General features: G+C 43.9%; 1 protein-coding gene across 1 annotated transcript in view; it reads left to right on the top strand.

Moving 5' to 3' along the window:
- The window catches only part of ARSB (arylsulfatase B), a 167,534-nt gene extending 159,758 nt beyond the window's left edge, over positions 1-7,776 (top strand). Inside the window, exons 7-8 of the mRNA XM_042941979.1 lie at positions 3,778-3,900; positions 4,940-7,776. Of these exons, the coding sequence (XP_042797913.1) occupies positions 3,778-3,900; positions 4,940-5,205 (389 nt within the window). The 3' untranslated portion in view covers positions 5,206-7,776. The remainder of the gene's footprint in view (positions 1-3,777; positions 3,901-4,939) is intronic.
- The last annotated feature ends 13,829 nt before the right edge of the window (positions 7,777-21,605 follow it).

Here is a 21,605-nt window from a genome sequence, read left to right as displayed (position 1 = left end):
TCTCTCTCTCTCAAAAATAAATAAACATTAAAAAAAAAAGAAAATGCAAAAGCCAATAATGGTGAAATCCATCTGGGAGAACAACAAATTTGGGGACTTAGATAAAAAAACATATGGTAAATCTACAGTAATTAAGATAGTGTAGTAATAGCATAAGGATAGACATATAGACCAGTGGGACAGAATAAAAACTCTAGAGCTGGCCTGTCCAATGCAGTAGTCATTAGTCACATAAGGCAATTAAAGTTTAAATTAATTTCCTTAGTTGCAGTAGCTGCATTTCTTTTTTTTTTTTTTTTTTTTTTTTTTTAACACTTATTGATCTTTGAGAGAGAGACAGAGACAGAGTGTGAGAGCAGTAGGGGCAGAGAGAGAGGGAGACACAGAATCTGAAGCAGGCTCCAGGCTCCGAGCCGTCAGCACAGAGCCCAATGCGGGGCTCGAACCCACAAGCTGTGAGATCATGACCTGAGCCAAAGTCGGACGCTCAACCGACTGAGCCACCCAGGCGTCCCAACACTAGCTGTATTTCATATGCTCAATACTCTCAGCACCCGGCTAGTGGTTGCTGCAGTGGACAACAGACATAAAATACTCCAGAAAGTTCTATTTGGACCATGCTGCTCTAGAGACAGACTCACCACATATGGAAATAAGATGTTTGACAAAGTTGTCACTGAAGATGAGTAGCAAAGAACAATCTTTTCAACAGTCTTGGTCAGATAATAGCCATCTTTGAAAAATGAATCTTGAGTCCCACCTTACTTCGTGTGCAGAAATCAGTTCCTGGTGGGTTCTATGCCTAAATGCAAGATGTTGTGGAATTTTCATGGAACAGAATCACATCCAGCAGTCAAAATGAATGAAGTGCTGGGAACAGGCTGAACCTCAACACCAAGGGTGAGTCTCACAAACATTATGAAATCAGTTGGAGCCAGAAATAAAAGAGAACATGCTGTATGGTTTCCATTTGTACAAAGTTCAAAAGCAGGCAGGAAGAGTCTCTGCTGACGGATGGCAGTTACCTTGGAAGAGGAGGCTGGTGACTGGAGGCTGCTGACATGGGCTTCTGAAATCCTGGTAATATCCTGTTTCTTGAGTGGGCTGGTGTCCACAGGAGAGGGTCCAGTCTTCATCAGCACCATTAGTGCACTTTTCTCTATGGGTGTTACTTTAAAATGTTTTTTTTAAACAACCCTTGGATTGACACAGAAAAAGAAAGATAATTCTTGGTGATTGAGTGATAAAGGAAAGGTGAAGATTCTAAAAATTTTTAGATAGGCAACAACTTGAAGTCTGAAAGTATCAGGTATAGGATATGGAGAAGGGGAGACGTCACTGGCACAAGGGCCAATTAGTATGTGTTGTAAAGTTGGAAATGTGTGCCCCTTGCAAGTGGACAGTTTTGCTTCCAGACACACACCTTAGAGAAATGCTTGCTCACGTGCACCAGGGGACATGGGCAACAATGCTCGTTGCAGAATAGTGTACAACAACAACAACAAAAAAAAAAAAAAAAAAAGAAGAATTGAAGTAACCTGATGCCTAACAGGGAAATGGGTAAATAAAATGTGAGTTTCTGTATAGTGAAATACTAAACAGTTAAAAGGAATATAATATACACAAGCATAATCACAGAGCTCTGAAAATACTGAAGTGGATTGAAAAAAGCAAGTTGCAGAGTATGTATGGCATAACATATACGCGTACATTTTTAAAGTATAAAATAGGACTGTAGATTTTTCTGTGGCACATGCATGTGTAACCGGACTGTTAAATCACCGCAGGATACACTGTACCCTGATCTATGATAGCAGCAGCCTCAGGGGCAGGGGGTGAAGGGACGGAGATTAAGGATGGGGATAGACCGTCACATGGGAACTGTCACTTCATTTTCATTGTCTGTTTCCTTTTTTTTTTTTTTAATGGCAAGTATAACAAAATGTTAACATCTGTCCCTTCTAGGTGTTGGCTCACAGAGTGTGAGTTCTCTTATTTCTTGTAATGTTCCCTTTGTTTAACTTCTCAATAAGAAAAAAAATAGAGTTGCGATAATAGCATCTTTCATCGTTTAGTCTTAGGCTTGTTTATTGTTTAGGTATTTTACATTCCTGTTTGTTTTAAGAAAAAATGTATATAAATATGAGTATAGCTGAGATAGCTCAATTTCCTCTCTTTGTTTATGTTAGCAAAGCATACTTGTTTTATTTAACATCCTTTGGTATCAAAATGTGGCCTTTACACAAACTTGTGAGGAGTAAATCATGAGGGCTCACAGTCCTAACACAGTCTGTGTTTTAAGAACATATTTCCTATGATAGACATCCTCTGCGCCTCGATCACAGCAAACATCCGCTTATATTGGAGCCAAAACATCCACAAGCAGGCGGAGAAAAAAAGTCAAGGAGATTTGCTGTTTGGTGCTAACAATCTGTCGGTACATGATTGTTGGGACAGACGGGCCGGCCGCCATGATGGAGAGTGCACTGTTACAGACAGAGCACACACAAGGCTATTAGTCACTGGGCGGGCAGTCTGGCAGCCTTTGGAAACGCACCCTAGGTGATTGCTGTGACCGGGTTTGAAAAGTTGACAGGTAAATGTGGACTTGAAACAGACTAGCTATTTTATGGTTAGGCCCTAAACTGCAGGCTTTTAAACATGCTCAGGTATGAGTGAGGTGGGGACCTGCATACCCTGCCCTCACAGATCCAGCAGGGTCTTTACAGCAGAACTCAGGTCTCTCTTCTACACCTATTTCACTCCTCACAAGTAGGCCAAGGAGGGAGTTACCCAAAAGAAGGAACTGAGCATGCTCATTTCAGACTCTTCTGTCTGTCTCATTTGGGGGCTTGCCTGCCCCCAGAATATATGTAAGCACTCTGGTCTGCTCTCAGGTCTGAGGGAGCCCAGTGGGTGTCCAGCAGGATCAGGGATGAGTGATTTAGTCTTTCTAAGTCAAGAGTCAATTATTAGCAAGGCCTCTCGGCCACAGATCTGAAGCTATGTTCTCCCTAATCAACTTTATCAGTAACAAGGGCAATATCTTAGCTCCAACTGTCTGGCCTCTAACCTTTCAATTGGTTCCAAATTCAAGAAGGTGGGGGAGTTAATTGCTCCCCCTAAAACCTGATGATCAATTAGTATAAGACCCCAAGATGATAATGTAATCCGTGTTAATAACCAATAATTTGTATACCAATTTGTTCTTATACCCATAATTATCCTGTCTGAATAGTGAACTGAGCATTGCTCACTTTTATCTTTCATAACTGTGGTTAAAAAAATAAATATAGCGCTGTATGTCATGGCATGATTGAACTCTCATAGCTTGAGATAGACTCCATTAAAATGTACACTTTATAATCTATTATCTACATATATCTATCTATAAGTATATATAGAAAATGTATTTATCTAATTCAATCATTTAGCAGCAAAAAGAAAAAATGCACACACGAAAAACAGCCTCTCCTGCTATTACAGAACACTGTTCTGCACACGGCCAGATGTACGTTCACAGAACACAGCAATTTTAAGGATGAATTCATGTTCTAATCTCTTTAGGATTACCTTATATTCGTGGTGGTTTATGACTGATGTTTAAAGTAACTATAGCTTTCTGTTTATATTTAATAGAAGATTCGTGTCTGTGGTGGGATACACATTTACACTCGGGAAAAAAGCTACTGTTCTACAGGAAGGATATTAAATGTTGATTTAGAACGACACATTTCAATAACAGTGATCTAAATCTCCCAAACTGTTTCTTCCCAGGTCCTGGTAAAAGCCTGGCACCAGCAAAGGATGATTCTTCTCATCCAGCATACTTAGCCTTCAACACATCTCTGCATGCTGCAATTAGACACGGGAACTGGAAACTACTCACCGGCTACCCAGGTAGGGTGCTTGGCATTTCCCACCAGATCAAGGAGAACTTTACTAAACAACTGCCTTTTGCAGAACATACCTGTGGGGCCGCTGAATGAGGAAGAATGGTGTGATCTACCGTCCTGACCACAAAAAAAAAAAAAAAAAAAAAAAAAAAAAATTAAAATTAAAAAAATAAAAAGTTGAGAATTAACTCTAGGGGGCGGTGAAAGGAAGAAATGCCACTGTAATGTTTCATGGAAAATCAGATTTCAGAGATGCGTGGCTGTCAAGCACAGCACATGTAGCTAGGAGGGAGACTCTCTGAAAGCTATATCCTCAATCAAGTGTGTAGCTGAGGGATGTGGTTGCTTCCTCTGAGCACATTCTCTAAAAGTGGTGTCTTTTATTTATTTATTTTATTTTTTAATTTTTTTGATGTTTATTTTTGAGAGAGAGAGAGAGAGAGACAGAGCACAAGGTGGGGAGGGGCAGAAAGGGAGTCACAGAATCCAAAGCAGGCTCCAGGCTCTGAGCTGTCACAGATCCCAACACGGGGCTTGAACCCATGAACTGTGAGATCATAACCTGAGATGAAGTCGGCTACTTAACCCACTGAGCCACCCAGGCGCCCCAAAAGTGACCTCTTTTAAATATTTTTAAAATATGTGGTGTGATGGTAAAGACTGTGATGCAATTAAGCAATGTTTATAATGATGACATTTTGGGCATTTGGGGTAAGACAACTCTTCTTTGTTTGGTACCGTTCCATGTATTGCAAGATGTCTTAGCTTCCCTGGCCCATGACCATTACATGTTGATAGCAGCTTCCCTAAGTCACTGTGACAACTAAAAATCCCCCCACCCACACCCACACGCATGCACACACATGCGTGCACATTCCTGGAGGCCCCTGGTTGTGAAGCAGTGAACCAGGAGTTAGAGTGAGAAAGATATAGATACAGCATCAAGGGCCACATCTTTTTTATGTGTCCACGTCCACAACCCCTGAAATTAGAACCTGTCTACCATGCCTCTCCTGCAATAAACTATTGTATTTCTTTGCCAGGCTGTGGCTGTTGGTTTCCTCCGCCGTCTCCATACAACGATTCTGCGATACCCTCATCAGACCCACCGACCAAGACCCTCTGGCTCTTTGATATTGATCAGGACCCAGAAGAAAGACATGACCTGTCAAGAGACTATCCCCATATTGTTGAGCAGCTCCTTTCCCGCCTGCAGTTCTACCACAAACATTCAGTGCCTGTGTATTTCCCGGCACAGGACCCCCGCTGTGACCCCAAGGGCACTGGGGCCTGGGGTCCGTGGGTATAGGACTTCTGGCAGCCTGGGGGAGCCAGACCACCTTTTCTGTCACAAGTTAGACTTCAGGCCTTTACTCCTGTATCTCGTGTCTCTCCCAGCCTGGGTTCGCCTGGTCCTTCTCTTGTTTCTGAACCACACTGGAGGAATCTCATTTCAAACCCCAGTGCATATAAGAAGCTGATAAAACCTGGAACAGTCCTGTTGTTGGCTGGGGTGTGTGTCTAGAGGAGAGGGGGGCTGAGTTCAACCGCTTTTTCCTGAGTGTGGGACAGCTGGGAACTTGACTTGAAATAGGAAGTTCTCGTTGAGTCCTAGAGGCTGGAGCAGCTGGCTCTTTTTGCCTCACAAGTCAGATGTTACATTTCCCCCTGCCAATAGCTGGGTTTTATTGGAGTGCCTCATGTTTCTTGTAACAAATGTGGGGAGCAGACAGTTTTTAATGGTCCTGTTGGCCAGGGGATCTCCCTGTCTGCGAGATATCATGTGCAGGCATTCCGTGTGAATAACCCCCCTGGCTCACCCCTCACTCCGTCACTCATCTCGTCATGGAGCATAAGGCCCATTTCATAGTTACGGTCAGCATGGCAATATGCCTGCTTCTTGGTTTGGGTTATTACAGTAAAGAAATGTGTTTTTATCCCCAGTTTTCTTTTTTTTTTTTTTTTCCTAGCCACTACTCATTTTGTCTAGACTTCCTGCTACCCCCTCTCCCCTGTGGTTCTTTTCCTAACCTCCCTTTGACTCAGGCATCCTGTGCCTGGGAAGGCTGCCTTGCCTCTCCACGCTGAGCACCATCGGTTTGGGGATCTCTGCTGGGGCCTGCCTTCCTCTTGCCTCCACTACCAGAGCTGGAGCCCTGCCCAGAGAAGGTGGTCACATCTGGCTCTGCATGCATGTTCGTGGTGGACACGAAGGGGCCGGGTGGGTGATGCGTGGGTCTGTGTCATCTGTTTGCTGAAGACTGTTCTAAGTTGCATGGAATTAATTATGAATGTGGCTGTGTCTCATAATATATTAAGAGTTGCATGCTATTCCCTAGCTAGGAGGAGAAACCCCGGGAAACGGTCATTTTGTCCCGGGGTGATGGAGGGGGGCAGTTTGAAAGGAAATGGCCAGCATCTGAGATCCTGGGCCTCAGTGAAGCAAAGGAGGGCACGTCCACCTTTCCCTATTCTCAGTCTTACTGCTTGTATTGAGGTTCTGGGGTTGGGGAAACAGGATGAGGTTTTACTTACCGGCCCTTTCTCAGTCTCGTGAAAGTCCTGCTAATGCGGATCAGTACAGATGCTCTCTGAAGAATGTCAGACTCTGAAAAATATGTGCCAACACTCTACTCTTTTTTCCATTAGCGGGACTCTTTGGTTCACTGGTGTCCCCACTGCCTGGACCGGTGCCTGTTACATAGAAGGCGGTCAATACTTTTTTTTTTGTTTTTAATGAATGAATGGACAGTTGAACAAATGAGAGAGCGGCACACCGTTAAAAATCCAGTGAGCTAAATACAGGTTTAGAGTAAATATCCTCCAACTGTTGCTTTTCTGTTCCCAAGCTGCCCTCCTGGGGTAGGAGCATAGTCTGCAGATCTGGACAGTCACAGGACGCTCCAAAGTGAAGCCATAATACCCTCTCCAGGAGGGAAACAGGGAAGCATGCCTGCCAAAGATACCCTTTTGGCAATAACCCTCAGTTCTGTTCTTCATAGGACACTAGAAACTAAAACCAGCAAATAATATGCTATAGGTCCTTGTATAGCCACCCTTCAACTCAGTAGCAATATTTTCGGGTCACTACCAATTTGTATTGTATTAAAATAAGATGATTGGAAGGAAATGGTGCTAGAACTAAAAACACCTGTTACCAACCTTTACCCCACGCCTGGGTTGGCAAACAGCTGGCCCAAATGCCATCACCTACCACTCCCTCACCTGTGGCAGATACTCTGAACTAACTGAGCCCACGTGTTCCTCTGGATCCTTCTAATCCCAGTGTCTATTAATACCATGAGATTAGAGGCCATCACTATATGACAGCCATTCACCCTCCACGCCATGCTCCCAGGGCTGTCCCCAGTTCCAGTCCCTTGATTGCCAAGTACAACATGGTGTTCTGTACTCAGTGGATTTACAGGGAGTTGTCAAAACTAGTTGTTGTAAAACTTTTATTTGAGATTTTATTTTATCCATTATAGAATGCATCTCATTAGGTTTCTCTTTTCTGTATAAGAATGTGAACAGATTCACATTGAGGATGTTTCTTTCCGGGTTCATTTGCGTTTAAAGAAAAGTTTTATTAATTTAATTGTTCTTCTTTGCTACTACCTGATTATTTCATATCTGGGGAACAAAAATTTTTTTTTACCCTTTAAAATTTGTCAGCCGTGAATAGGGAGTTTCCATTTGGGTGATGAAAAAGTTCTGAACCATATAGTGGTGATGTTTGCACAACATACCTCTCAATTGTATGGCTTAAAATGGTTAAAATGATAACTTTTATGTGTTTCTTACAACAGATTTTTAATGTGTTGGCCAGTTTTGTGGTATGTAAATTACATCTCAATAAAGAAACATAGCAAAAATATCAGAACTGAAACAAAGGCGTCAGTCATTGCCCCAAGAGTACAAACTGTAAAATAAGTCATTGGAGGGAGGTTGTGAGGGTAGGGGTAAATGTAAAGTGATAATAAGAGAGTGTATTTGTTCTCTGTTGCTGTATATCAAATTACCCCCAAATTTAGCAGCTTTAAACAATAAACATTTATTACTTAACACACTTTATGGGGGCCAGGACTCTGGGAGTGGCTTAGCTGGGTGGTTCTGGCTCAGGGCCTCCTGAGATGGTAGTCAAGCTGGTGAGGGCTGCAATCATCTGAAGGCTTGCCTGGGGCCAGAGGATACACTTCCAAGGTGAGTCACTCACGAGGCTCTTGGTTGGAGGCCTCAGTTCCTTGCCCTGTTGGCTTCTCCATAGAGTGCTTAAATATCCTCACACATGGCAGTCAACTTCCAGCAGAGCAAATAATCTGGAGAGAGAGCAAGAGGAAGCCACAGTACCTTAATTACCTGGTACAGTGTCACTTCGACCTTTTTTCACTTCCTTAAAAATAAGTCACTAAGTCCAGCGGTCACACAAGAGAAGGAGAATTAGGTCCTGTCTTTTGAAGGAAGTGTCAGATTTGTGGACATATCTGATACCAGCATGGACAATAGGAGAATGGGGAAATGTTGTCTCCTGGGGAAGAGACTGTCTAATCCAGTCCACATGCATTTATCAAATTCAAATTCTGCTATTTGAAGACAGATGTTAGAAAAACATCCAATTTTGCTCTATAGTGGTTAGAATGACCAGGGACTAATCATTTAGGTCTCTCTGTGCCTCCCTCTTTTTTTTTTTTTTTTCTTTTTTACTGGTGATAGGTTGAACTGAGTAATCCCTAAAGTCTTAGACCCTTGTGTCCAGAACAATGCCTGATACATAGTCTATATTAAATAAATGGTCTTTGACTCTCAAGACCTGAATTCCAGTGCAAGAGTGTAAAATAAACCTGTGCTAGAAATAGCCAGAGATTCTGCTCCATCTTGAAAAAGCATTCATTTCCTGAAAATATGATTTTAAAAACTAATCTTTTGAATGCTTACTATATTCCAAGCATTGTATAAGGTGCTTTAAAAGAATTATCTTGGGGAACCCGAGTGGCTCAGTTGGTTAAGTTTCCAACTTTTGATCTCAGCTCAGGTCTTGATCTCACCGTCGTGAGTTCAAGCCCCACAGTGAGCTCTGCACAGGGCATGAAGCCCATTTAAAAAAAAAAAAAAAAAAAAAAAAAGGAATTATCTTGTTGCCTAAGGAAAATAAAAGCAATTTTCTTTTTAAAATTTTAATAAATAAATAAATAAATAAATATCTTATTCAATATAATTTTAAACTAGCCAGAGGTAATGTTTATAAAATCTGTTCAATCTTTTTATTTTTTTAATGTTTATTTATTTTTGAGAGAGAGAGAGAATGCAAAGAGAGGACGGGCAGAGAGAGAGACACACACACAGAATCTGTAGCAGGCTCCAGGCTCTGAGCTGTCAGCACAGAGCTCGACGTGGGTTTTGAACTCATAAACCATGAGATCATGACCTGAGCCAAAGTCAGGCGCTTAACCTGACTGAGCCACCTAGGCACCCCTAAAATCTGTTCAATCTTAATTATTAAAGGCATATTTGGTTTCACCCCTTACCTTTTAAAAATATCTAACCTTTATCCAAACATATAGTTACTTAAATCAAGAAAATGAAAAGAATTATTTTGTCTTTTTAAAAAGTATACCAGGGGCGCCTGGGTGGCTTGGTCGGTTAAGCGTCCGACTTCAGCTCAGGTCATGATCTCACGGTCCGTGAGTTCGAGCCCCGCATCGGGCTCTGTGCTGACAGCTCAGAGCCTGGAGCCTGCTTCCGATTCTGTGTCTCCCTCTCTCTCTGACCCTCCCCCGCTCATGCTCTGTCTCTCTCTGTCTCAAAAATAAATAAACGTTAAAAAAAAAAAAAAAATTTTAAAAAGTATACCAGAGGGATGCCTGGGTAGCTTAGCCAATTAAGCGCCCAACCTTGGCTCAGGTCACAGTCTCATAATGCATGGGTTCCAGACCCACACCAGGCTGTGTGCTGACAGCTCAGAGCCTGGAGTCCGCTTCAGATTTTGTGTCTCCCGCTCTCTGCCCCTCTCCCACTCCCACTCTGTCTTTTCTGTCTCGAAAAATATATGTGTTAAAAAAAATAGTAATAATAAAAAACAAAAATGAATAAAAAGCACACCAGAGAAATAACCCAAGTGTTGATCAACAAACAAATGGATGAACAAAATGTGCTATATCCACACAATGGAATATTATTCAGTCATAAAAAGGAATGGAGTTCTGATACATGCTACAGCATGGATGAACCTTGAAAATATCATGCTAAGAAGCCAGACACAGAAGAGTAGGTCTTGTGCGATTCCACTTACATGAAATGTCAAGAATAGGCCAATTAACAGAGACAGAAAGTAGGTTAGAGGTTTCCAGAGGCTAGAGGAAGGAATAGTGGCAGCCATTGTTCAACGAATAGAGTTCCTTTTGGCGTGATGTAAAATTTTAGAAATAGTGGTGATGATTGCCCAACAATGTGAATGTAATTAACACCATTAAATTGTATGCTTAAAATTGTTTGAAATGGCAAATTGTATGAGATATATATGTATCGAGAGAGAGATGGGGTCTAGATCCTTCCACCTACTTTAGTAACTGCACATTTAGTTCTCTTATAGATGAATCTTCCATGTAAGACAAAAGTTATGGATGGTGGTAGAAGTCAACAAAATTCTTTCCTTGAGGGGAAGGAATATAGACTGGGAAGGGGCATGATGAAACCTTTTGGGGTTCAGAAAATGCTCTATATCCTGGTCTGTTAATGGGTGTATACATATGTAAAAATTCACTAAGAAGTATATTCAAGTTTTGTACTTTATATGTTACAGCTCTCTCTCTCTCTCTCCTCTCTCTCTCTCTCTAATTAAAAAAGACCTGCCCTTACAGTACATACTTATCTCATATGTTACCCAAATGGGCTTGGAAACATCAAACAATTGTAAACAAAACATTTTAAATGCTGCAAAGATATGCACTATTTGAAGAAGCCTTTTTGTGATTCCTTTCATAAACACAAATCTAGGGGTTTATTTTTACAAAACCTGAATACATTGATTTGGGGTTCCTAAATTGAGATTTTGCTATGCTGGCTTTCCTGAAGGATTCACACCCACCCACGTGTTGGTGCTGGGGGAGAGGTGCAAAGACGAGGAAATGATAGGAATGAAACGGCAGGGGGGTCCTCTGCCCCAAGAGGCTTACCACCCAATTCTGTTGTACCAAGTTCTTTCCAACTAAACAGTTTTTAAGAACATTCCAGCCAATGCTAAACATATTGAAGTAGTTACTATCCTTTCCAGTCACCACTTAAACTTTAAAATCTAATTTTTTGTCAGCATATGCAGACTAGTTCATTTTCAGGCTGTCCAAAGACCAGACTGCTCACCTGGACATCTTCTTTATTGATCGCCGAGAGCAGGTAGGTTTGAAGGGCTGTAGGGGTGCCTACTACATCTCTTTCGCCTTTGCCCCGTTGCCATGGGAGCCACCCACCGGATGGCACGAAGCAGAGCAGGTGATTTATTCTGCCTGGGGCCTGACTTCAGGGCTTTGTGACTATCAGGAAACTGGAAGGGCAATTTAATTCTCAAACTAATTTGCCCAAGTAACAAATCATTGAGCTTAGGATATTTCATTTAATAACCTTTATTATTTTTCTGACAACAAAAACATATATCACTGTAATCATTTTTGGAAAATACAGAAAACACATAAAGAAAATTAACCCATAAAGCAGCCACCAACATATAGCCACCATTAATCTTTTACACCCCTTTAAGAGAGTAATTAGGTGGCCCAACTCCCAGATGGGTTTTCAAATCCCACTGTGCCCAGCTGAGCCTTCACTGGAGATTCAAGATGGGAGATAAATGAAATATCACCTCTTTTGGAACTCTTCATTTTAATCCCACTAATGAGGTATAGATCTTCCCAGGTTTTCACTCCAAAGGAACATGATTTCACGCACACACACACACACACACACACACACACACATTATCTCTCTTTCTCTGCACCCCATCTTCTCCACAGGCCTCAAGAGGTGTGGGCCTCCACACATGTGGGATGTTGACCAACCAATCAAACCAGCAAGCAGGCACCTGCTTTGTAATTTTTGCTTTGTATCTATATACCCATGAAAGCAGTGAGTTCTTTCTGAATAAGCTATTTTTAAAATTAAAGCCTTCGATTAAAGGATCCTCTGGATCTGTTAGAGAAACAGCTAGCTGATTTGAAAAATGTTACTTGTTTGGACTTCACAAGAGTATGCTGGGTTTTCTTGGTTCTTAAGCTAAAGCTTAAATGAAAGTGTTTGGACTTAATATATACAGGGAGTGGAAAGATGTGGCTCCCACATCCAGGACTTCAGGACAAGGAGACGGGCCTGTCTCCCTGGGACCTGCATGTGTCCTGTCACTGAGGTCCACCTATTCCTTTCCCCCCAAAAGCGGCTTCAGCCAGGCCAGGAGGACACCCCAGCAAACTCCAAAGCTCCTCGAGGCCCCGCCCAAGACTCTGTAACTCACATAAGGCCTTCCACTGCTGGGAGTCATAACATGGTGCTTCTTCTTAAATGTACACTCTTTACTAAAATAAGTAATGTAAAGTGATGTTTTTTTGTGAGTATGGTAAAGAGAAAACTAGTGTCATTGTACGTAATCATACAAATACATACGATGAATACAAATTGTTCTTAAACCCGAGCTTGGAACTATTTCTGGCCTGGAGGGAAAGCACTGAATAACTGAAGAGTGAATAACTTCTTCACTACGTGATGCAAGGTCATCAGTGCCAGGTCTGTGACTTGGCAACACTGGTGTGGAGACAGGGAAACTCCCTGAGGGCAGGCATGTGTGTGCCCAGGCCCAGTGGGGGTGCTGAGTGCCACTCCTCGGTGACTGGTAACTTCCTGAATTGTTACTGTCCCCTCCATTTGCCCTTTCCTCCAAGAAGGCTCTCAGCTGCACTTAGCTTCTAACAGTTTGTTTTGCTCGTGTGCCTGGAGACCCCGAAGCAAGGGAAGCATTCTAAATGAGTTAATGTATAAACACAAAATGAAACCAACATACACATCCTCTGCAATACAGTAGAAAAGTCACAGAGGATCCAGCAAAGGAAGAAGCCAAGAAAGTCAATAAACAAGTTGGTGGAGACGCGACATACAGAGATGAAATATTAGGAAGAAATAAACATTGAGAAGAGGGAAAAAAGAGACAACACAGACGTTTCTTGAGCTAAGAAGTTCCTTGAGCCTTCATTTCCAGGACTATAATCTCTGGCATCTGGTCACAAAGCCTGGGAGGGAGACTCAATGTCACAAATGCTTAGAAATGCCTGCTCTGCCCTACCAGCCACTTCACATCCCCTAGGTGCCCACGTGGCATCGTCTGGCCCAAATTCACACAGCCTGTTTGGATACTGTAATTTAGCCCATGAAGTATGCCATATTTTGCCAATTGTAGAGGCAAGGCAAGGAATTAACCTTTATTGAGGACATTCTTTTTTTTTTTTTTTTTTTAACATTTATTTTTGAGAGACAGAACGAGACTCAGCAGGAGTGGGGTAGGAGAGAGGTGGGGGAGGGGGCGGAGACACAGAATCCAAAGCAGGCTCCAGGCTCCGAGCTGTCAGCACAGAGCCAGACGCGGGGCTCGAACTCACAGACCACGAGATCATGACCTGAGCCAAAGTCGGGCGCTCAATCGACTGAGCCACCCACGCACCCCAGAGGACATTCTATACAGCAGACACATTTGACTTTTGTAGTGGCTACCAAACTCCACGCAATAATACCTAATCCTTAGGTAAAGGTTTTTCCAATTTAAAAATTACCTCGCGGGAAGTCATACAGCCAGTAGAATTGGGATCAGGAGCCCAGATTGCTCTTAAAAAGCCCCTGCTGACTACTACGCTCCCTAGCAACCTCCAGCCCTGCCTGCCTTCCCTTCCCTTTGTCTTGCACTTTAAGGACAGAGGAGCAATTGTAGGAAGTCCTGTTCTTACAGCTCAGGACTTGGGGAGCCTTCAGGCTGGCAGAGGGCCTGGGATGAGCAGAGGGCAGGGAAGCCGGTGAGGAGGCCAGTGCAACAGTTTAGCCAAGAATTAACCGCAGCTACAGAGGTATGAAAGTAGGGGGATAAAACACTAAACGGAGGCTTAGAAAATAAAACACATTTGAAAGGAGCTTGAATTATTTCAGCCTGGAAAGGAAGTTTATGAATGTTTTGCATACATTTCATAGGAAAGCCGCATTTCCACACGGAGGTGACGGAGGCTGGTAACCATCGTCCCAGCGAACGCACAGAGGTTACCCCCAGCACAGTGCTGATGTGAGGAAGGGATGCGAGGTTGACAGGTTAGTTCTTAAAGAGCGCTGCAGCTTCTGATGCATGGAAAATAGAATCTAATGTTCTATCTTGTTCTATGACCAGCCAGCATCAACCAGTCTTTCATCTTTAGTTACAATCAGTTCCCATCTTGCTGAATTCTGGAGGTGGTTTCTACCAGCAACATGGACTACTCTCTTTTATATAAGGTCAATAGGACCTCATTCCCCCTCTGTGTTTAAGGCTCTGAGATGAGAGTAACAATTCAGATACACTGGTATTTCTTAAGGTTCCATTTGTAATGATTTCTCTCCGGGGGGATTGGGATGAAACAAACTGATCCAGAGGCTATGAGGAATATTGCCTTGTGAGGGTCTCTCCTTGAAATGGGACAAATAATGACTATGTTTAGATTCAAATACTGTACTATGTTTTGGTTTAAAATGTTATAAATTAGGGGCACCTGGGTGGCTCAGTTAGTTAAGCGTCCGACTTCGGCTCAGGTCATGATCTTGTGGTTCGTGAGTTCAAGCCCCACATTGACCTCTGTGCTGACAGCTCGGAGCCTGGAGCCTGTTTCAGATTCTCTGTCTCCCTCTCTCTCTCTGCTCCTCCCTTGCTTGTGCTCTGTGTTTCTGTCCCCAAAATAAATAAACATCAACAAAATTAAAAAAAAAAATTAACGTTTATTTATATTGAGGGAGAGAGAGAGACAGAGTGTGGGCAGGGGAGGGGCAAAGAGAGGAGGAGACACAGAATCCAAAGAAGGTTCCAGGCTCTGAGCAGTCAGCACAGAACCCGACACCGGGCTCGAACCCATAAACCATGAGATCACCACCTGAGCCTAAGTCGGGTGCTTAACCAACTGGGCCACCCAGGCGCCCCCATCAACAAAAGTTTTTTAAAAATAAATAAAATGTTATAAATTAGAGAGCTCTGTATTGGTGAACAGGACCTAGGCTTTTTCTTGGCTTCTCTTAGTTTAAGAAATGCTTTGATTTCTGTAGTTAGCTAAACATTGTTGCTTTAAGTAACAAGTTATGTGGCTGGGCCATACTTATGCCCACAATTCCTCTTACCAGTTACTGGTTAGAAGGATAAATGTCAGCGAGAGAGAATGCCCTGCTTCTCACGCAGGTCTGGGGTGTGTGGTCTGGTGCTGCACATGGCCACTGAAGGGCATCTGCTGGCTTTCAGGATAAGCCACGGCAGTGATTTCCCTCTCCTGTCCCTGCTGCAAGCCCACCTAGTCACCAAGTGGAGCCATGCCAGGGCGTAGCTAATCCTTCCCCAGTAGGGGAGAAACGGCCTGTCTTTGCACAGGGATGGTGGAACAGAGAAGTGAGAAGGTGGTGCCATTAATCGCTCCCCTTTTTTACGTGTAACTTTCAACAACTAGAACTTGCCCTTACTTTCACCAGTCCTTATTATCATTCAATTGGCTTGACAGGCTTTAAAATGTTACATGATTTCGTGTTTCGTTCAGTACCAGGAGATTGGACTTTTCCATATTTTTATTGGCCCCTGTGGCTCTTTTTTGAGCATCCTGATCACCGTCCTTCCTCCCCAGTTCTACTGGTCCAGCCCAGAGGGAGCAGGAGCGGGAGGGGTGGAACGGGAGCCCCAGCTAAAAGGGGGCGTTGGTTCCCACTGCAGCCACCATCTCAGCCAGAGCTGCTAATGCCTCCCGCAGGTGGTGCATTTGGAGTGCTCAGCTGTCTCTGCTTTATGCTCAGTCTTTGGGACGTTGTCGGCAGGCAGGGAGAAGGAAAGAAGAGGAGAAAGAACGGGCAAGATCCTTCTCCTTTCTTACAGAGTCAAACTGACACTTGTGAGAAGCGCAAAAAAATGGTGGTCCTTCAAAGTGATGTTCTTTTAATATGGGAATGGGGGTACCGTGGTGGGGGGCAGGGTGGAGAGGGAAGGCCTCTGGCAGTTACCCCAGGACTCCCCTGTGATCCCAAACTCAGCAAGCCTGGTCCCAACCTGCATGCGCACTTGGCAACACGAAAGCCCTGCGGGTAACAGACTCACCCTGAGAGTCCGTGGAACAACCACTTGCTTCTTCCTAAGCATTCCCCGGGGGTTTATCCTACCCCACCCCACACACGAGAGAAGTTCTGAGGACCACCTGTCTCTCCCTGGTGACAGTGCTGTTGTACATTCAGGCTCTTATACATGGGCTGACCCACCTGAGTGGGGTTCCTGAAGCCCCTTTCCCCCCCGAGTGAGGCTCAGTGGGGGAGGTCAGTGAGCGTCCTCTATGTAAACAACTTATGATTGAAAACTTTCGTTCCACTTGTAGCCTTTTCTTTTTAGTGTGAATAATCCTGATGGTTTCATCTCACTTTCTGCCCTTCTGTCAAATCTTCCAACTGCCAGCCCTCTGGTGATTCTGGGCCTTAACACAGGCTCGTCCCTTCACACAGTTCCTTCTGCTCTTTTCTGGACTACCTAGCTCCTCCTTGGGTCTAAACATCAACGGTTCCTTCCCTCGGGAAGCTTTCCTTAGTGCAGCTGAACCGGAATGTTTTCCTATGAGAGTGGACATCACACTGAGTTGTTATTCGTGTAGAAACGTCTGTCTCCCCACCAGGCGGAAGTCTCATGTCTGATGTGTTTAATGGAATATTTTTGTCTCGCGGAGCCGTGCTTGACACTTAGACAATAGGAGTTGAATGAATGTTCCTTTCGTTGAATTCATAGGACTCAATCATCTTTTAGTTTTAAGATGCCATTCTCGTCCCTGATTTCAAATTCTGGTCCTTGTTCCTGACCTGCAGCCCTGGTTTCCACCCGACCTGCAGACCCTGTGTACCCAGCCCTGATGGTAACCCCGCCCTGTGGCCTGCTCTGTGTCTGGAATGTTGGCTATCTTCAAAGGCTTTGTCTGTATCAGCTGGAAGGACTTCAGCACCTTCCTCAAATCAGGGTGAACATTACACTATCCAGACTCCGCAGGCAGGTTTTGTTTATCCTGGGATCTCCTCCAAGATACCAGCTGATGGCTTCAAACACTTTTTATGGCCTCAGATTTGGACAGACTCAGATTTTCCTCCTTCATCTTCCAATCCTTCCCTAAGATTTTCCTCCTTTCATTTGTTCAAGCTGTATTACAAATGCTTTTCCATGTGTGGCTTTCCCTGCAGAAAACTGGCTTCATAGCTTACATTTGGTGCTGAGATTAGCCTTGCAAATGCCAAAGGCTAGCTGGAAAGGGCAGATGGCCTATTTCCTGATGCTCTTTTGTTATCGGTCCATATTTACTCAGGCTTTCTTCCTTCCACAGGGTGGGAGTGGGTGGTTTTTTTGGTGTAGAGACAGTGGAAATAAACCAGTGGTCTCCTTAAGGAAAGTGGAGTTGAACACATTTTTAAAGGCAGGGATTGGGGACAATAGAGGTGTAAGCTTGGTCCCCTAGGTGCAGACGAGGATAGCATGAAAAGTGTAAGGCACAAACGTACTTAAGACCACATATATTCACATTTGTTAAGCATCTCCTATGTATGCCAACATCTGGCCCGGCAGGTAACTAACATAAATAAGGCACGGTCTTTCCATTCAAGGAGCGCACAGTTAGTTAAGGTAGTAGCACCAAGTAGAGCTGGGAGACCATGACAGGAAGAGCAGAGCCATTTGAGTTACACATATGTCCCTTGACCTGACTGTGGCAATGGAAGCTAGAGAGCCATTTCTTAAAAAATCAAACTCCTGGGGCCCAGGATCACAGGTGTCTTCCATGGTAATGAAGACTGTTTGGAGAGTCTGATATTTTCCTCTCACCTGGACTCAGAATTCAGGGAAACAACCCCTACACAATACCCCCTGCCCTGTGCATTGTTTATTGCTGTGTAACCAATTATCACAAAATTACATCTGGAGACAAAAAAAATATAACCTCCTCCAACTCTACAAGCATCATAAAGGCAATAAATTCATATCTTTCAGTGCTCGCTCTAAACGTCAATGGACTCAATGCTCCAATCAAAAGACATCGGGTAACAGAATGGATAAGAAAAAAGATCCATCTATATGCTGTTTACAAGAGACCCACTTTAGACCGAAAGACACCTTCAGATTGAAAATAAGGGGATGGAGAACCATCTGTCATGCTAACGGTCAACAAAAAATATGACCTCCTCCAGTTTCTAAGGATCAGGAATCTGAGTCCATCTTAGCTGGGTGGCTCTGACTAAAGGCTCTCGTGGGGTGGGCATCTCAGCTGAAGGCTTGATTTGGAGGAGGGTGAGTAGGATTCAAGAGAGAGCATGAGTACCATGATGGAAGGCATAGCCATTCATAACTAATCTCTCAGAAATGACACCCATTATGTCTGCCATATTCTATTTGTTAGAAGCCAGGCACTAAATCCAGCCCATGTTAGGGGAGGAGGTTACTCAAGGCTGTGGATACCAGAGGCAGCAATCTCTGGGCATCATCTCAGATGCCCACTGTGTCCCTCCACCCAGTCCCATTCTCCTTTCTGTCTCCCTGCTTCCTTCCTAGTTCAGGAAGTGCTTATGGAAAGGACCGGTGATGGCTTCCCTCTTTCCTCTGTGCCACCAAGACTGGGGAATGGTCTTAAGTCAAAACAAGACATTAGGTTGAATATTCTGCTTTTATACATAGTGGACCCAGAAGGACTTCTGCTGGCAGAGCCTCAGCTATAGAGGCCAAGTACTGGGTGGGAGGCAGCAGATTTAGGAAAAAGCCATTTCTTGAAGTGTTTGGCTAGAGAAGGGAGCCATTTTGCAAATTATGACTTGAAGCTCCAGGCTTTCCCTTGGTGCTGCTAAGTAGTCTGCTATCTTATAAAGATGCTTACAGTCCTGTTGATGGCTCAAGACTGAAAAGCTGTCTTGCCAAACTGGATAGTTTCTGTGCCGTCTCAGGGCTGAGCCTCACCCATTTGGTCACAGAAGCCAAAATGGTCTTGGAGCTCCCGTACCTTCTCTCAGACCCTTCCAATCCTTTCCCGGTTCTGCGGCTCAGCCTAGCCATCTTCAGCCCTGACCATCCGTGTCTCCTGTGAGCTCTCCACTGGCTCCAATCAGTCCCTGCCTCCTAATCTTAGCTAAGAAGCACCTAAGGTACGACTCCTTCCTGGGGGCTGGCAGAGACCCCTGGTTATCCCACAGTTCAGTATCTAACCCCAAAGTCATAAAGTGGCATGGGAAAGCAAAAGTTGTCACAACCCAGTGGTGACTGGGGAATTTAGCACTCATAAAAGGTGTCCATATGCAAGCACCTTGATCCTAATTAGAGCAGCCTCCTTCCTAGCCAGCTGCTTCATCCTCCTGGCCAGCCATCCTCCAGCTGTTTCCAATGTTATGCATATGCAGAAATAAGATGCAAATCAAATGCACTTTCAGGAAGTGGGCAGTGAAGTTGGAGAATTACTCGCTCATGGGTAAACTTAACAAAGAAGGATCTGGCAGAGGAACTAGCTCAGTTAGCAGAGGAGAGAAAATTGACAAGGAAACTGACACATCAGGCTCTTCAAAGGAAGGTGATTTGAATATCAAAGGCCGAAGAGGGGCCCTCAGGAAACCGATGAAACTCTTGAATATTTTTTTGCAAAATTATTCCTCTTTATCTTCCTGTCCTTGAATGTAAAATGGAGGAAGACATACTGTGCTGTCTTATAATTTTATCAAACAGCTAATGCCAAAAAAAAAAAAAAAAATGAACTCTTTCTTTTTTCATTCTACAAATTAGTGTACAATCATACAACATCGATTTTATAAAAGAAACAGAATATGTTTTTGTGATGTTATTGTTTTGTTTGAAGATAAAGTTCCAGTAGAACCCTTTTTTTCTCACTATTTACTATGATATTTTAGATGAAGTTGATGGGGCAGTGATGTGAGGCTGAAGGCAGGTTCAAGGAAGGAGAAAGAATGTTTTAAGCAGAGGCAACAGCTGACAGGATGTGCGATGGCACTTTTCCTGTTGTTGCAGGTGTTGGCCACAGCTTTAAAGCTGAAGTTGGTGGTGATAAGGACCCCCACGTTCTGAAGATGCTAAAGAAATCCCACAGGACTTGCTAAGGAAAGACTAGAGGTTCAGGAGAGAAAGTGCTTTGAAGGGAATTCGTAAGACATGCCAGCTTTGCTGTTTCCTCTGTTCCCCGCTGGAAAGAGGAATCCTTCACCCAAAGGAAGCAAAGAGTGGGGGCAAGAGAGCCTCAGGCTTGGGAGACAGGTCGTGCAAGAAGAGGAGACAAACTGGTCTCTTACTCTGTGGACAGAAGCTTGTTGGGTGGCAAAAACATTTCAGACTGTGGAGTGCTGTTACCACAGCGGAGAATGGAAGTGTCTTGGGAGAAGTTACCATGTGGCTCTTGGAGTCTGGGGGCATGAGGCCTGGCACCTGGCTCTCAGGGAGCTGTGAGTGCAGCCAGCCAGCTGGAGCTGGGTGGTGGGGTAAGGTGAGAGAGGGCAGCAGGGATAGCAAGATGTGATTCTGCCATTTGGAAGGTTAAGAGTGAGGGTACCTGGGTGACTCAGTCAGTTAGGCATCCAACTCTTGATTTTGGAAGGCTAAGAGTGAATTGATTCCCATGGGCCAAGTGATAGCCAGAGAGCTGCCTTGCAAGGGCTCAGCAGAGAGAGACCCAGATCAGCCAGATAGTGCATCACTTGTGGTGCACTGTGGGAAGTCTCGGTGGTGGGAGTAGTGGAGGGCATCTCAAAAATCCTAGCATGCCCTATAAAAGAGTTGGGCTTGGAATGAAGAAGACTTCAGGCCCTCAGGTGACAGCCACAAACTGCACCTGTTGAACATAATGGCCTCATCAATTCCTCTCATTTTTTCTCATCTGCTCAGCCCTAGTGGATCCTGAAGGAGACTGGGAGGCTGGGGGGGGGGGGGGGGGTAGTAAGTGAAAAAGGCAAATCTGGAAAAATGAAAGAACAGACATACCACCTTCCCCACTGGAGACTCTTAACCCTTATGTAAGAGCTAGGCTGAATAGTGGAAAGGAACTAAACCAGATATGAGACTCAAGTGTGGGTTTAGATTGGAGCTTTTAATATCCCCAGATAGGAATGTTCTAGTACCTGAATGAGACTGAAGTTTTGGACTCAGCCTGGAGAAATCACTAAAGAGTAAGAAAGGAGACACAGAGTTCATTTGAAGGCAATGGTGGAAGAAAAACAATGTTACAAATTCAGCTAGCTCAATAAACTGATGGCTTGTGTTTGAGGAAGGCTAGTGTTTCAATCTGCAACAGGACAGTTTTTCCATTTTACCTGTGAACTTATTCTTGGACTTTCACATCCAAGAATGTGGATGTGAAGAATGCATTATAGTAGGAACACAGGAAAGGGAACAAGTGGTTATAATGCAATTTCATATTGGGATAGTGCAGGTCACTGTACGAACATAGTGGAAGGCCATCCCAATCTTAG

This window comes from Panthera leo, chromosome A1, assembly GCF_018350215.1.
Source record: "Panthera leo isolate Ple1 chromosome A1, P.leo_Ple1_pat1.1, whole genome shotgun sequence".
NCBI lineage: Eukaryota > Metazoa > Chordata > Mammalia > Carnivora > Felidae > Panthera > Panthera leo.
This window is presented reverse-complemented; position numbering and strand designations above follow the sequence as displayed.